At 38.9% G+C, this 16,877-nt stretch overlaps 1 protein-coding gene across 1 annotated transcript; it reads right to left on the reverse strand.

Moving 5' to 3' along the window:
* Positions 1–324: 324 nt before the first annotated feature.
* Positions 325–15,968, reverse strand: LOC100492345 (vomeronasal type-2 receptor 26). The gene is made up of 7 exons (XM_031895163.1): positions 15,827–15,968; positions 14,749–14,944; positions 12,649–12,940; positions 6,828–7,670; positions 4,227–4,454; positions 3,195–3,318; positions 325–1,229 (listed from the first exon to the last, which is right to left on the reverse strand). Exons 1-7 carry the CDS (start codon positions 15,966–15,968, stop codon positions 325–327), a joined length of 2,730 nt encoding a protein of 909 aa, XP_031751023.1.
* Between the last annotated feature and the right edge of the window lie 909 nt (positions 15,969–16,877).

The following is a 16,877-nucleotide window of genomic DNA, read 5'->3' on the forward strand; positions in this document are numbered from 1 at the left end:
TCTGTATGTCCAATGTATGTAACCCACTTATTGTACAGCGCTGCAGGATATGTTGGCGCTTTATAAATAAATGTTAATAATAATAATAATAATAATAACCCCATGAAACCACTGACAGACCATGGTCAACATGTTTTAGTGTTACTTTTTCTTAAAGGTTGCTAAAAAATAGGAATGAAAGTATTAGAGACAGATTCAGTTTGAATTGATTTCTTTTTGTTCAATAACATCACCTTGCTAAAAAAGGAAAAACTTTACGTGAAAGTGTATTTACTTTTCATATGACTATATATATAACAATTATCAGCAATGGGAAATGTGATATTACATTTTGTTTCCAAGTAATTGGGTTTTTGTGTTCAGGTCTGGTCTAATTAAAATGACATAACACTTTGGTACAAATATACAGGCTAAAAGGCCGGCGCTTGAGGTGAGTATGGCAAATATCTCCACACACACAGTGTTTTTGCCTTTGGTGCTCAGATAGGCTGGGATCATTGTGATCCAAACACTGCAGAAGAGCAGCATGCTGAAAGTGATGTACTTGGCCTCATTAAAACTGTCCGGTAAGCTCCGAGCTAAAAATGCTAAAACAAAACTAACAGCTGCCAGAAGCCCCATATACCCAATAACTGAGTAAAAGCCAATAGCTGAGCCCTCATTGCACTGAATGATGATGGTTCCAGGGGAAGTGTGAATGTCCAGTTCCTGAAAGGGAGGAGAAATGGCCAACCAAGTCATGCAGATGATTATTTGAATGGATGAGCAGAACAAGACTACAGAATTGGACAGTTTGACTCCCAGCCATTTTCTCCATGAGCTCCCTGGCTTGGTGGCTTTGAAAGCAACACAAACCATGATAGTCTTGGCCAGGAGAGAAGAGACAGCTATGGAGAAGGTGATTCCAAAAGTGATGATGCGCAGCATGCAGGTTATATCCACAGGGCGACCGAGGAACAGAAACACACTGAGGAAGCTCAGCTTGATGGAGACAAGGAGGAGGAAGCTCAGGCTCCGGTTGTTGGCTCTCACTATGGGGCTGTCCCAGTATGTAATAAACAGTATCAATATTAGCATGGTAATTAGAAAAAACAGAATTGAAATAGCTGAAAAAGTAATGGAAATTATATCATTAGTATAAGAGAGAAATTCCTCCACTTTGGCAATACACTGAGTCCTGTTTTCATTGGGCCATTCCATGTCGGGGCAATGGACACAGTTTTCACTGTCTGTAAAAGTAAAAAAAGAAAACAATGTAAAGTACAGATACAACCTCACCAATTACAATTCTGTCAGATTGCATTCCCTGAATTAAAGCCCCGGTACGTAGCTTTATGCTCTGATCATGGCTAACTGGTATAATCCCTTCTGTGGCACCACAAGCAAACTGTGTGATTTTCCTATTTACATAATAAAGAGCCCAAATGCTAGATGCAAATGTTAACATTTGTATTTTGCTCTTTCCATATTTTTCAGGATCCAGTAAGAGATAACATTAATCAAGGAAGAGTATTCCCATGACTATTAGCAAATATAAAGTACGGTTTAAAAATTCTTATTTGCATGTGTAAAATTAATGAAACAAATATACAGGTAAGAGGTCCATTATCGGGAAACCCATTATCCAGTAAGTTCCAAATTAGGGGAAGGCCATCTCCCATAGACTCCATTATAAGCTAATAATTCTAATTTTTAAAAATGATTTCCTTTTTCTATGTAATAATAAAACAGTACCTGTACTTGATCCCAACTAAGATATAATTACCCCTTATTGGGGGCAGAACAGTCCTATTGGGTTTATTTCATGGTTAAATGATTCCCTTTTCTCTGTAATAATAAAACAGTACCTGTACTTGATCCCAACTAAGATATAATTACCCCTTATTGGGGGCAGAACAGTCCTATTGGGTTTATTTCATGGTTAAATGATTCCCTTTTCTCTGTAATAATAAAACAGTACCTGTACTTGATCCCAACTAAGATATAATTACCCCTTATTGGGGGCAGAACAGCCCTATTGGGTTTATTTAATGGTTAAATGATTCCCTTTTCTCTGTAATAATAAAACAGTACCTGTACTTGATCCCAACTAAGATATAATTACCCCTTATTGGGGCAGAACAGCCCTATTGGGTTATTTAATGGTTAAATGATTCCCTTTTCTCTGTAATAATAAAACAGTACCTGTACTTGATCCCAACTAAGATATAATTACCCCTTATTGGGGCAGAACAGCCCTATTGGGTTTATTTAATGGTTAAATGATTCCCTTTTCTCTGTAATAATAAAACAGTACCTGTACTTGATCCCAACTAAGATATAATTACCCCTTATTGGGGGCAGAACAGCCCTATTGGGTTTATTTAATGGTTAAATGATTCCCTTTTTTCTGTAATAATAAAACAGTACCTGTACTTGATCCCAACTAAGATATAATTACCCCTTATTGGGGGCAGAACATCCCTATTGGGTTTATTTAATGGTTAAATGATTTCCTTTTCTCTGTAATAATAAAACAGTACCTGTACTTGATCCCAACTAAGATATAATTACCCCTTATTGGGGGCAGAACAGCCCTATTGGGTTTATTTAATGGTTAAATGATTCCCTTTTTTCTGTAATAATAAAACAGTACCTGTACTTGATCCCAACTAAGATATAATTACCCCTTATTGGGGCAGAACAGCCCTATTGGGTTTATTTCATGGTTAAATGATTCCCTTTTCTCTGTAATAATAAAACAGTACCTGTACTTGATCCCAACTAAGATATAATTACCCCTTATTGGGGCAGAACAGCCCTATTGGGTTTATTTAATGTTTAATGTAAAGTATTTTTTAGTAGATTTAAGGTGTGGAAATCCAAATTATGGATCCTTTATCTGGAAAACTCCAGGTCCTGAGCATTCTGGATAATGGGTCCCATACCTGTACTACAGTTCCAGGTGATTCTATCCCATCAATAATTTGAATAACATTTTCTGACATGACCTATATACCATTTATCTGCAGGGGGATAATGACAGTTAATCTAAGCATGTTTGAGGGTGCAGACTGCAGGGTGTAGGCATCATCAGCCACGTTTGATACTTTATTGTGTGCATTTAAACTTGTGCCTAGAGAAGAACTACTGAAACATCTGAACAACCAGCTTGTTATATAAACATATGGATATTATTATTATGGTGTTTGTACCAGATGTGTTTGCAATTTCTCCATTAGAACACGGGACACAGTTATAACAACAGGAATGGGCTCCGGGCTTTGGCACCTTCCTGAAGCCGGGGAGGCAATTATCTGTGCATTGAGACGCCGGGACCTATAAACCAAAATGCAGAATATTTTTTTTTTTATTTTAACATTTTTTAAACTGGAGTCCACAAATGGTTTACATTTATTGAAAAGTCTGAAATCAAAAAAGTCCCCCAGAGAAAAGTCGTTAAACTCTCAAATATTTCGACTGTCTCTGCAGCATTATCTCAAAGGAGACCATGTTGGGATCACTGTTCCCCAAATGCTCATCCACACAAATGTTAGAGATGAGTTCAGTATTATTAGATATTACCAGGTCCAAAATAGAGTCATTCCTAGTGGGTTCTTGAACCGCCTGAAATAAAAAGTTGCCATTTAGCATATTTACAAACCTACTAGCTGTTTCTGACTTAGCCCCCCCCATTACTGCAGTCAGTGTCCGGATAATTAAAGTCCCCCATAATAACAACTTGACCCAGTTTTGAAGCCTCCTCCATTTGCATCTATACGGGAGGTTTATAGCATACACCAATAATCATTTTCTTTGTGACCTTCAGCCCTACTGAAATTTCTACCCAAAGAGATTCAACGTTTTCATTGGTAATGTCTTTATTACATGGCTTTAAGTCTGACTTTACATAAAGACAAACCCCTCCACCCTTTTTAATCTCTCTGTCCCTCCTAAAAAGCGTATACCCATTTAAATTCACAGCCCAGTCGCATTTTTCATCCCACCAGGTCTCAGTGATACCAATTAAATCATAATTTTCATTACATGCAATAGCTTGCAGCTCCCCTAATTTACCCGACAAGCTACGTGCATTACCCAGCATGCAGCGGAGATTATTACTTCTCCCTCTGATGTTTACATTAGCTAACGGAGAGTTAGTGCTAAGGCGAATATTAGACTGTTTCCCTTGTAACAACGGGAGCTCCTTATCTGATAAACTAAAACATAAAGAAACATTTTCTAACCTCATTGTTCTTGGTCTTCCATCCTATCTTTGTTATAAACTGTAGATACTTATCTGGTGGAGCCCATGGTGTACACACCCCAAAAATATGCAAAGACATCTGTTTATAAGACCGAAAAGTAACATATTGGATCTTGTACTGAGTAATTAACTCTCCGTCCTCCTCAAATGATAGAGTTCTATTCATGTCAAAAAAATCGTACTGAACTTTTTTCAGATAATGATGCATCTATTTACAAAACATACAATACATATTATTATTATGTTATTAACCATCAAATCATTTATAATAATCACAGCCATCTGTGTATTTTGGAGCCCTTAATATGAGCTTTTAATTTCAATATTCCTGAGATCAGAATGCTGCAGCCAATAAATGTTTGTTTTGAGCTTTCTGTACTATTATTGTTCCTTGTTACAGGCCTGAAGAACTGCAACTCACAATGGAGCATGTGTCTCTTTGTTTCTTAGGTTGTCTAATGACAATCCTCAGGCTGTAGAATTGGAAGAAGGGTTTCCATGCTTCTCACATACTTTATAATACAACTTTGGCACCAGTGTTGAAATGTTGTGTTGAGTTTGGGATATGCTTTGGATATTGCTGTTTGATTTGCCCTTTATTCTGGGGGCTGTGTCCCGTTAACTTTGGCCCCTTTTTACTAGTCATTTAGGATCCTTAACTTTAATAAATTGTGAACCAATGGTTCTTAAAACACAGATAATTGGGGGTGTGTGGCTTGGATGCCTATGCAGTAGGATGCGCACATAGAGAGTCTCGTATTCATAGGACCAAAAAAGTGGCACAAAGAGGTGGAAACTCAGAATATACCTGCCTGTAACACTGTGACCAGCGAACAAAAGTAAGCAGATTAGTTAAACAATGAAAAAAGGAAGCCCGGCGAAACTAGCCAAGTTTTTTCCAGCAGCAGAGAGTAGGTTGCGGCAAAACTACCCTCAAAAGATACTACCCCACAGGCTAACCCACTATACACTGAACCCCAAGGACCAGCAGTCCCATTAATGCCAGAAGCCCCACTCACCGAGAATAAAATGTGAAACCTCCTGCACATGAAAGGTGCCATGATGTGGGAGCTAAAACACATGATGACAGATTTCCAGCAAGAGTTTCTACAAATAGGTGAGTGCACTAGTGATTTGCCAAATCACATAATGACTTGATAGAAGCTAATGAGGCTAAAAACCTTAACCTTCCCAAAGTAACATCCCTACAATTAGAACAACTGAATCTTCCTATACAGAATGCAGAAGTAACTGCAGCTATCCAAACACTAAAGCCACATAAATCTCCAGGTCCAGATGGACTGATACATGAGTACTATAAAAAAAAATTACTCAACCATAACGCCCTTTTTAACTAAAGCTTTTAACTTTGCAATAAGCCAAAAATTATTTCCATTGGAATTCTTGCAGGCTACTATAGTTACTCTACCTAAACTTGGAAAAGAACCAGACAGACCAAGCAACTTTAGACCAATATAATTGCCTAATTCGGACACCAAATCATGCACAAAAATCTTAGCGGCCGAGTTAATTAACATTATTCTTCACTTGGTCCAAAAAAATCCCATAGGAATGAATAGAAAGTGGGTGATTTTTTTTCTGTGGTGAGCGCTAATCTCATACTTTTATAAATCTCCCTTTATGTGTACAGACTTGCACTGTTAACTTTTTAGGAATGTTGAAGGCAATTTTACAAACCATAGAATGGGGGTTTTTAAAATAAAGACAATAAGGGGGATTTGGGTATTGTGTCAATATATGAAGTACATAGCAAATTATCAGGAAAGAGTCCTTATATCTCTATATCAGGGGTCCCCCAACCTTTTTTACCCGTGAGCAACATTTAAATGTAAAAAATGTTGGGGAGCAACACAAGCATGAAAACATTTCCTAGGGGATGACCAGTAAGGGCTGTAATTGGTTATTTGATAGCCTGATGATGACTAGCAGACTACAGGAGGCTCTGCTTGACAGTACACATGGTCTTTATGCCTCCAAATCTTGTCTTCTAGTCAGAAATTCAAAAATAGAATTCTGCTTTGCGGCCACTGGGAGCAACATCAGAAGGGTTGGTGAGCAACATGTCGCTCACGAGCCACTGGTTGGGGATCACTGCTCTATATTATATCATTATTATGTGTACAATTTGGAAAATAGCATAAATCAGTCAGTGAAAGACAAATTTAGGGGGCAGATTTTCTAAAACTCCATAACTCTTGAATGTCTAATGTTTACTAAAAAAAGAGTTGCAGGGAAAAGTCATAAAAATACTCTACTTTTCCAAATAGTTGCTATAAAAATGCAGAATTTATTGAATTGTCACATGATGATCTGAAAAAGTCAAGTTTTCTGACAATCCCAGCGAAGTTTTGCCGTTGACATCTACACGCTCTTGTCAAGTTTAACCTGGCGAATTGTCAAATTTGGATTTTTAGCCAGACACTAAGTTTGTCCAGGAGCTGTAAACCATAGCAACCAATCAGCAGGTAGATCTTACCAGTCACCTGTTTAAAAGCAAACATCTTATTAGTTGCCATGGCTTACTGCTTCTGGGCAGAATAAGTTATACCAAAATAGTCACCTGATTTCTATAATTCTGCTCTTTTTTGGCCTTTCCAGTAGTTCTGTTGGCAAGTGATATCTGCATATTATGAAGCGCACGAGCCATTATATCAACTGCAAAGGGAACGCGGGGGGAATAAAACTTGTTGTCAAAGTGTCGAACATTTGTAATGAGTTCCCTGCCACTGCAGTTGTACAAGGTGGCTGAGTACAGTTGCTCATATACTTTATTCTTAGCTGGGTCCTTTGATAAACATGAATGATACTGCATCCAGATGTCTTCAAGCAACTTGTCTTTGGGGTATTTTGAAGGATGAAATTCCTTTAGAACTTGAGTATTCTCAGGGCTGTACGGGGAGCTCAGCAACATTTGTGTAATTCCCAAACTGCCATTAAATATTTCTATTGCATAATCCATAAAGTGAAGAGACGATGCCAAATTATAGGAAACAATTAGTGTTTTTTTAATAAACAAATCTGAAAGGGGAATTAATTCTTCTACAACACCGGAAGGAACTGTTCCACAAAGTACAATTACACTGGCTGTGGATTCTTCTATAATCCTTTTATAGACCATATAATATGGAATATTGGCCTCAAGTTCATTTCTCAATATATAACTTGTTATCTTTATAGTGAAATCAATACATATCCCGTCATTAGAAAGGATGCTTTTCAGCAGTTGATGTTCTTTTTCTCCACCGTAATCATCTAATCGTATGATTCCAACCCAGGTCCAGCCAAAATATTTCAGTAACTTGCTCAAAACAAAGTAATGGCCACGGTCACTTTGTGTTATGCGGAAAAAGTACGGGAATGAGACTCTGTTGCTGAGCACGGTGTCTGTAGCTCCGTAACTGACCTACACAGTAAATATGGAACAAAGACGAAACAATGATAACTCTGGCACATACACTATGGGGTGCATTTATTAACATTGAAGACAAATATCACCAGTGATGAGATCAGATTGTTGCTTTTCTTGACTAACTTGTAGGTGACTGTTCATATTTAATTTCTGATGTATTGCTATGAGCAACATCACCAATGGTGTTTGTCTTCAATGTTAATAAATACACCCCTATGGGTGTCATATTGATTGGGTTACTCCAAGACAAGTTGTTTTCTAGTATCAATAGCTGCACTGTAACAAATAAGACTTTTGATGAGTGGAGACCTTGGTTTAGCTCTACTGGAGTCAGGCAGGAGGTCACTGTGTATCTGCAGAGTTCCTGTTGGTTCGTAAACTAATGGTAAGTTAAGGGGCAGATTTACTAAAACTTTATAACGTCTCATTTTTTTCATTTTCAAAATTGACTAAAAATTTTTTCCGAAGGTCTAATATTTTTTTTAAAAAAATTGCTAGGCAAAGTCATAGAAAACTCGATTTTGTAGAATCCTAATTTTACTGAATTAATAAAAACCCAGCGGCAAAAATCCAAAAGTTTCGAGACAAAAGAAAGACCTTCAGGGAGAGGAAAGGGACCCTTGTCATTGACTTCTACATAAACTCGGCAAGTTTAACCCAGGGAATTGTCAGGTTTTTAGCCATTTATATGCAAAGTAAATCTTGAAAAAGTTGCAGCATTTTCTATCTACAAATTAGCTAAAAATCCAATTCGAGTTAAAAAAAAAAATCAAAGGTTAGTAAATGAGCCCCTAATCAATTTGTTTTATTGTGGTTAAATGCAAATTAGTTTTTTTAGTGATCCATGTAATTGTTTCATCTGTGATTACTGATACTGAACTCATCTCTAACATTTGTGTGTGGGGGGGCATTTGGGGAACAGTGATCACAACATGGTCTCCTTTGAGTTAATGCTGCAGAGACAGCTCTATAAGGGATTAACTAAAATGCTTGATTTTATACATGCAGTATAAGGGCATCTCTGCAATGTGTCAACTGGTAAAGGCTTTTCATAGGGTTAGGCACAGAAGGAAAATGGAACATATTTAACCCTTTCCCTGCCAAGCACGTAGCTCCTACATGCTGGCATAAAAATATGTTAACCGCCAAGGACATAGGACCTACGTTTTCTTTATCTTGCACTCGTTCTCTGTGCTTGCTGCTTAATCCAAGGGCAGAGAATGAGTGCAAGGTAAAGAACCCCCTAGAGAACAAGCAGAAGGGGGTTACTAGTGGCCCCTGGGGCGCGATTGCCCAGGGGCCCCATAGAAAAAGTCGGGTACGTAGATTCTGCTCTCTCCCTCCCTTCCTGCGCTCCCCCCAACTTCCCGTGCTGCCTACTCACCACTGCAGTTGCTGTCCCTGCGTCTCCTGTCTCCCTCTTGTGATCTCCAGTGATCTTCAGCTCCTTTGACCCCAGGTAAGTGCAACATACACACATATATTACACTAATACACACATACTCACACTTACACACTCACATATACATTTTGGGGGGGTTGGGGGTTTCACACAGTCACAGCACTTACAGCACTCACACTTACTTGCACGCTCACACACATGCACACAAAACACATTTTACCTAGTGTACACACACTTACACACTTATATAATTTTGTAAATTTTTTTATTTATCACATCGTTTTTATTCTTGCCTGAAAAAAATGTTTTATTGCCTTTGCGGATAGTGTATTCACTAACCACACTGCGCAATACCTTTTGTGTATTATTTTGGTGTTTTTCTGGCATTTTCTGTGATTTTGGTGTATTTTTAGTCATTTTATTGCATTTTTAGCCATTTTATTACATTTTCAGTTATGCATAGTTGTTGTTTGCTTGACTTTGTCTGTAAAACTAATTTGCCCAAGCCAGAATACTCAAACTGTGATTCTGACTGCAGATATCACTAGGAAAAAAAACCATTGATTTTAGTTTTTTGGGGGGGGATTTTAGCAATTTCATTGCATTTTATATTGTTCTTTGTTACTTGTCTTGCACATGGACATTTTGTCTGCTGTATTTCAATTTGGCTTCCTCTGTACCCCACATATTTTGGTAAATCTATGCATATTGGTCATCAAACTGTTCAGTAGACCCCTGGCGTTCATATTTATGAAATGTGGGGGTACATAATGGGGCAAAATGCAAGCTTTGTGACAATTTTCAGAAATGTTATAAAAACCATTCTGTTTAGCATAGCTTTGTAGTTTGGTAGTTTGCAGTAGAAAGATATATTTACCCATTTTTGTTTTGTCAGAATGTGTACTTACAGAAAATGTATGGTTTTCTAGGGTCTCCATACTGTTAGGGGGTCTTATGGCACATAATACACATACCGGGTGCAAAAACTGCACGAGCCGGAGCATCATTCGTGAAAATTCATATGCACTATTTTCCTTTGGGTGCCCCTGTACCCCACATAGTTTGGTAAATCTATGCATATAGGGCATTAAACTGTTCAGTAGACCTCTGGTGTTCATATTAAGAGTGTTTTATGTTGATACATTACAAATTGTGAGGGTACATAATGAGGTAAAATGCAAGCTTTGTGACGATTTTCAAAAATGTCATAAAAACCGTTCTGTTTAGCATAGCTTTCTAGTTTGGTATTTTGCAGTAGAAAGATGTATTTACCCATTTTTATTTTTTCAGAATGTGTACTTTCGGAAAATGTACAGTTTTCTAGGGTCTCCCTACTGTTAGGGGGTCTTATGGCACATAATACACATACCGGGTGCAAAAACTGCACGAGCCGGAGCGTCATATGTGAAAATTCATATGCACTATTTTTATTTATGTGCACCAGTACTCCGCATAGTTTGGTAAATCTATGCATATAGGGCATCAAACTGTTCAGTAGACCTCTGGGGTTCCTATTTGGGGTGATTTTCCTTTGCATGCAAGAAATTGTGTGAGATAAATGCGGCAAATTGCAACATTTATAGGCGATTTTCTGAAATGTCATAGAAACCACTGGCTTTAGGAAAGTTTTGCAGATACTTTGGTGCAGAAAGGGCGCTTTACCCATGTTGGATTTGTCAGAATGTGTACTTTCAGGGGTTACCCTACATTTCTGCAGTTTCTATCCCACATAAAACTGCCATGTGTTTATGAATTAGGTAAAGGTAAGCCATGAAATTAGTGTGCACAAGGTATATTTTGGGGTCTCTAAGTGCCATGTGCTTTGATAAACCTATGTACAGTGGGCATCAAACTGTTCAGTAGACCTCTGGGGTTCATATTTAGGGTGTTTTATCTTGGTACCTAATGACCTATAGAAAATAAGATGCTGCATATTGGAAGTTTTGAGGTGATTTTTTGAAATGTCATAAAATCGGCAAACTTGAGAAACCTTTGCGGCTTTGTACTTTGGAGTAAAAAAACATCGGTACCCATTTTAGAGTTCAGGGAATGTGTACTTTCCAAAAATATTTGACTTTCTGGGGTGTGTACTTTTTACTAACTTTATCCCACATAAAATTATTTAAATGTGTTGATTTTGCAGAAGCTGAAATAACAGAAATGATAGATCATATGGGGGTATGTTCACATTGGGGCCCCTACATGCCACATACTTAGGTAAACCTAAACATATTGGGCATCATACTGTTCAGTGGACCCCTGGTGTTCATATTCAGGGTGTTTTATCTTGGTACCTAATGCTATGTGGGAGATAAAATGCTGTGAACTGGAAGCTTTGAGAGGATTTTTGGAAATGTTATCAAAAATGCCAACTTTAGGATAGCTTTGCGGCTTGGTACTTTGGCGTAGAAAGACATGGGTACCCATTTTACATTCAGGAGAATGTGTACTTTCCAAAAATATATGGCTTTCTGGGGTGAGTGTACTTTTTGTAGCTTTATCCTACATTACATTATGTAAATGTGTTGATTTTGCAGAAGCTGGAATGACAAAAATGATAGATCATATGGGGGTATGTTCCCATTGGGGCCCCTACATGCCACATACTTAGGTAAACCTATACATATTGGGCATCAAACTGTTCAGTGGACTCCTGGCGTTCATATTTAGGGTGTTTTATCTGGTTACTGGTATCAGAATGGCACTCAATAGTAAGAAATCCAAGTCCGGCTTGGGACTCCTCCAGTTACATGGGAGTAGGAGAAACAAAAGGTTAGCTGAAAGTAGTTGTGTTGCGCTGGCTTCGTCTGAAAGCTCAGACTCAGGCACACTTTACTGCTGCGCTGCAAGTTGGAGTGATATCCCCCCCTCACCCCCAGCAGCCGATCAGCAGAACAATGGGAAGGGAGCAAGATAGCAGCTCCCAGTAGGTATCAGAATAGCACTCAATAGTAAGAAATCCAAGTCCGGCTTGGGACTCCTAAATTATTTTTTAAATATGTAAATAGTAAGAAAATCAAGGCAGTGGCACTCAGTGGCTACTGAAGCAATGAAAGTTCTGTATTGTACTAAAAAAGGCACTAACTCAGACAGACATTTCTCTGTACAAGTACATTAGGGGGGGTTATGGACAGATAGACAAGAGCAAAACTGAATTCTCACAGTCTGTACAGAAAGGTAATAATTCCAAAACCATAAAAATACCAACTAAAAGGTTTCCTCCTTTTACCTGAACCTCTTCCCTTTATTCTCAGATACATTAAAACCCACCTCCGTACGGCCTTTCTGTTGCCTTTCCAAGCTGACCCATGCTTTTTTCCCAATAGATCCAGCCTTCCCATTACTCTATCTTCCTTATAACCTTCTCCTAAACTCCCCCCTTTTGTTTTTCATTCCCCTTCTCTGTTTTCACACCATCCTTTGCTGAAACCAACACATCTGAGTGAAGCATTCTGTTCTATGTTGACCCCTTTGCATGCATCTTTGCATTATGCTTTAACTAACTAAATAAATATATTTACACCCACCACCCAGTTATGGTCAAGTATTGTCCATAAACATATTTCTTACCTGGGAATAGCCATACAAGTTCAGAATCTGGGCTATTGCTACTGTATTCTCTGAGCTGAGATCCCCAATAAACCCAGCAATGTTTCTCTTTCCCACACAGGAGTAATTGGGAACCGGCTCCCTGGTACCAGATAATATCTGTAATACGCTCCTCACAGCCTTCCGGGGGTCCCCACAGGAATCATATATATGGTACCCCAGGGTCAGGTTAAGGAGAAAGTTTGGAGACTGGTTAATTTGCTTGATGGCTATAAGTAAATCCACTAATTGTCTGTAATACTCTGGGAAAATACTATAAAAAAAATATATACATATACAATTCAGGTCAAAATTAAGTTACAGATATTTCCTAGTTTGGCTTTGATATGTTTCTTATATACATATACTTGTACCCGAAGATGCATTATATGTATCCAAGTAAGGTTGTTCAAAAAAAAGTTAAGTGACAAAAGAAAGTTAGAGGGAGCAAACATATTAATATTGATGTTGTTGTTGATAGTGATGATGATGATGATAATAATTATAATAATATCAGGGTATTCAGTTGATGGGATCGCTACAATCAAACAGTTGGCAGTCTCGTTAGTTGATCATGTGGACAAATTATAGTTGTTATTGCTGGGTACTGCAGAAAGGATATTAGGGGGCTAAATGTGTAGCTAAAGTTTTGGGGTATTTCTGGGTTCCTAGAGCACTAAGTTTTCTTTCAGTAAAGGTTTATAGTTTGGTGATTGTGAATATAGAGATATTGTTATCCATTTTGTCCCATTTTGCTTTTTGGCGAAAACTCACAAAAAAAAATTTTGCTCATCACTAATTAGGAACATGGAGTGGATGGAACAATCCACCCATTTTTTTTAGAATATATCATTATCAAAATTATCTGTATAAATATTTTGTGGTGATAATGGAGAGGCAGATTTACCAGTTTTTGAGGTCAAGAAAAAAGCTGTCGTAGAAAAAAACCCACGACAATACGAGTGTGAAATTATTCTCAAACACAACCTTAGTGAAGAAAGAACACAGAGAGAATAGTTGTGTTTTGTTCCGTGTTCCGCGCAACTCTTCATTATTTTAATAAATCTTTACTAACGTTGAATTTTCAAAAATAGTGCTGAGTATACTTGCATTTGATTTTTTTTCAACTGGGATTTTGGTGGAATCTGCGCCTGGGTTTTTGTGGCACTTACAATCTAGGCAGTGTGTAATGATTACAGAGGCCCAGCCATTAGAAATTGTAGGCACTTTATATATGTTGGAACTTGTAGAAACCACACATTTTTTATACCCTGTGATTAACAGTAGTGATGAGCAACATTTTTCACCAGGCAAAGATTTGCTGCAAATTTCCACGGTTCACCATTGGTGGATTTTTTCACAAAAGGGTGCACCAATTGATCAAAACTGTTTCATTATTCAATTGATTCAATTTTTTTTTACAGTTCTGCAAATTTTCCACCTTTTCACAAATCTTTTCAAGTGCAAGAGGGAATATAGTGCTAAAAACAGGACTTTTCCATTCATTGTGAATAAGCTGGAAAAGATAATTTGTTATTTGTAGGGTGTCGGCAGCTTTTTTTCTACAAAATATAGTTTCCAATGCGGTTTGACCATGAAACCTAAAATATGTTTGTATCGTGTATGGAGCTTAAGGGCAGGGTACACGGGGAGATTAGTCACCCTGCAACAAATCTTTGTTGTTGCGGGTGACTAATCTCCCCGCATTGGCATCCCACCGGCTAGAATCTAAATCACCGGTGGGATGGCATACGCGTTGCTGCGATGTCCCACAGTTGGCCGGAGTTGTCTTGAGAGGAAACTTCAGGCAAACTGAGGGACATCGCAGCGACACGTATGCCATCCCACCGGTGATTTACATTCTAGCCGGTGGGATGGCATCGCAGGGAGATTAGTCGCTAATCTCCCCGTGTACCCCTGCCCTAAACAAAACATGTATTTCCATATTATTATGTTCACATTTGCTTCTTGTGGATTGTGATAAATAAATAACAGATAGAAGTAATTGCCCTAGGCACACAAAGTTCCCCCTCAGAAAAAAATAGCAAAACATTATGAAAAATTGCTAGACAGTTAACTTACTCAACACACAGCATTCTCAGGTAACCGTCGTGTGGATATCTGAAAGGAACTGTATACGAGTTCACTGTTAACGCTCCACCAATCATAATGTCTCCTTCCTGGATGTATTCATAGTCTTCATATGTTGGAATGATCTTCAGCTCACAGGCAGGATTTATGGTCTGAACTGTAGATGTGCAGGGAACCAGGAATAAAACTATGATATATATGGTCAGTTTAAAGGCATTAGTTATGTCTGTGACTCTTACCATTGCAGACCCACAGAGTGTCATGTATCCCAATATAAAGTAGAAAATCAGAGCATTCCCCCAGCAGCAGTCAGTGGCACAGAGAGACACAGGGGCCCCAGGGTTGGGCTGTGTGTGTAGAACAGAGTAAGGGGCCCGGCTCATCCAACCCTCATTTTATAGAGAGCAGAGAGAGGATTTGCCCCAGTAACAGTCAGTGGCACAGAGAGACACAGGGGCCCCAGGGTTGGGCTGTGTGTGTAGAACAGAGTAAGGGGCCCGGCTCATCCAACCCTCATTTTATAGAGAGCAGAGAGAGGATTTACACAGTAGAATGAATATAGACACAGCCACCTGGGAGTGCTCCCATCTATTCTGGAAGTGTTACATTTTAAAATTACCAGTAAAAATAGTACCTTCATTTATTAGTCTTTCCTTCTCACTTTGTAGGCATCTCAAAAAATCCAGATCACTCTCTAGATTTCTGTCTATGTGTCTATCTCAGTCTATCTGAGTTCGTGTCAATGTGTTACTTGTTTTTTATCTCTTAACTGTACAAAACCAATATAAAGCATGATGATTTGTATCTCTCAATACTTGATTGCAAACGTTGGCATTCTCTTATCTGGGCCTTCAGCCGGTCAATCTTTGACACCTTCTCCCTATCTGAAATGCAAGATTCCAGCTTACTTATGAGAGATAGGTACTTTTTATACTTGTTACCCTCCCTGCGTACAGATAGTCTCTGGAAGAAAGTCCTAAAGGAGCACTTGGCATCTTCCCACCAAAGTGACACTGAGTCATAAAAACAACTCTTCCAAGCTCATGCTGAAGAAGTACCACTAACTCACTCTTCAGAGAATCCTCACTGAGTCGCCCTTGCCCTTTGCTGGAACAGAGGAAACTCCCAAAAGAAAGTGTGAGATGGTCAGAATACTCCACTCCAACCTCTCTGACATCTACAAATGCCTCCCCTGCCCCAACAAAAGCCATGTCCAGGCAACTACTTCTCCCTGCACACCTGTATGTATGTGCTGCCTTCCTACCATCCTGAGTGGCAACATCAACCAGGCCTGCCTGCTGTATCATCTGGTTTAAATAATATCCTTAAGATCTCCTAGGATTTCCTGTGCAATCCTCAGGCCTCAGTACCTGGTTAAAGTCACAAGACAACTGGGAGTGACATCTGTAGGAAAGGTTGTACCTCAGCCAACAAAGCCCTCCTGTGTGACCCATAGATGTTAATGAGATATAGGCGTCTCCCACCCACAGTTTCATCCCCAAGAAGACAACACCCTACCTGGATTTCAAGAAAATGATGCACTCTAACTCCAAGATAATCACAAATTGCATAGCAATACCCCCATATGGTTCCTCAGCTCTTGACCAAAAAGAGGGACCATGCCGCCAGTCAGCCTTGCCCTTCTAAGATCCACCTTTTTAGCAAGACAGGTGTCCTGAAGGAAAAGGGAGTCCTGCTTCTCTTTTGGAATGCCAGCTGCACTTCCATATCCTCCTGCTCCCTCTCCTCCTCCCTCTATATCCTGTCAAGCCCCTTCTGCTCCTCTCTTTCTGCCCTATTACTCCAGGCATCTGGGTCCTCATCCAGCACTCAGTGTTTATTCCTAGTGCTGACTGAGGCAATTCCAGACACACCTTCCCCTGGGTCAATTGAGTGAGCCTGCTTTTTGTTCTTTTTATTTTGGGTAATTTGTGAACCATCATTTGTATGTTTAGGCCGGGCCTCCTTTCCTTTAGCTTAATTCCTAATCTCCAGTTCTTTTGCCTTCTCTGGTTTCCTTTCTTTCTATTTAGTATTTCTTGCCTTTGTCCCTGATCTTTTTGTAGTTTCCGCCTCATGTGCAGCTGAAACCTCTGTATTTGGCTCCTGACTAGTTTGCT

This window comes from Xenopus tropicalis, chromosome 1 (assembly GCF_000004195.4).
Source record: "Xenopus tropicalis strain Nigerian chromosome 1, UCB_Xtro_10.0, whole genome shotgun sequence".
Taxonomy (NCBI): domain Eukaryota; kingdom Metazoa; phylum Chordata; class Amphibia; order Anura; family Pipidae; genus Xenopus; species Xenopus tropicalis.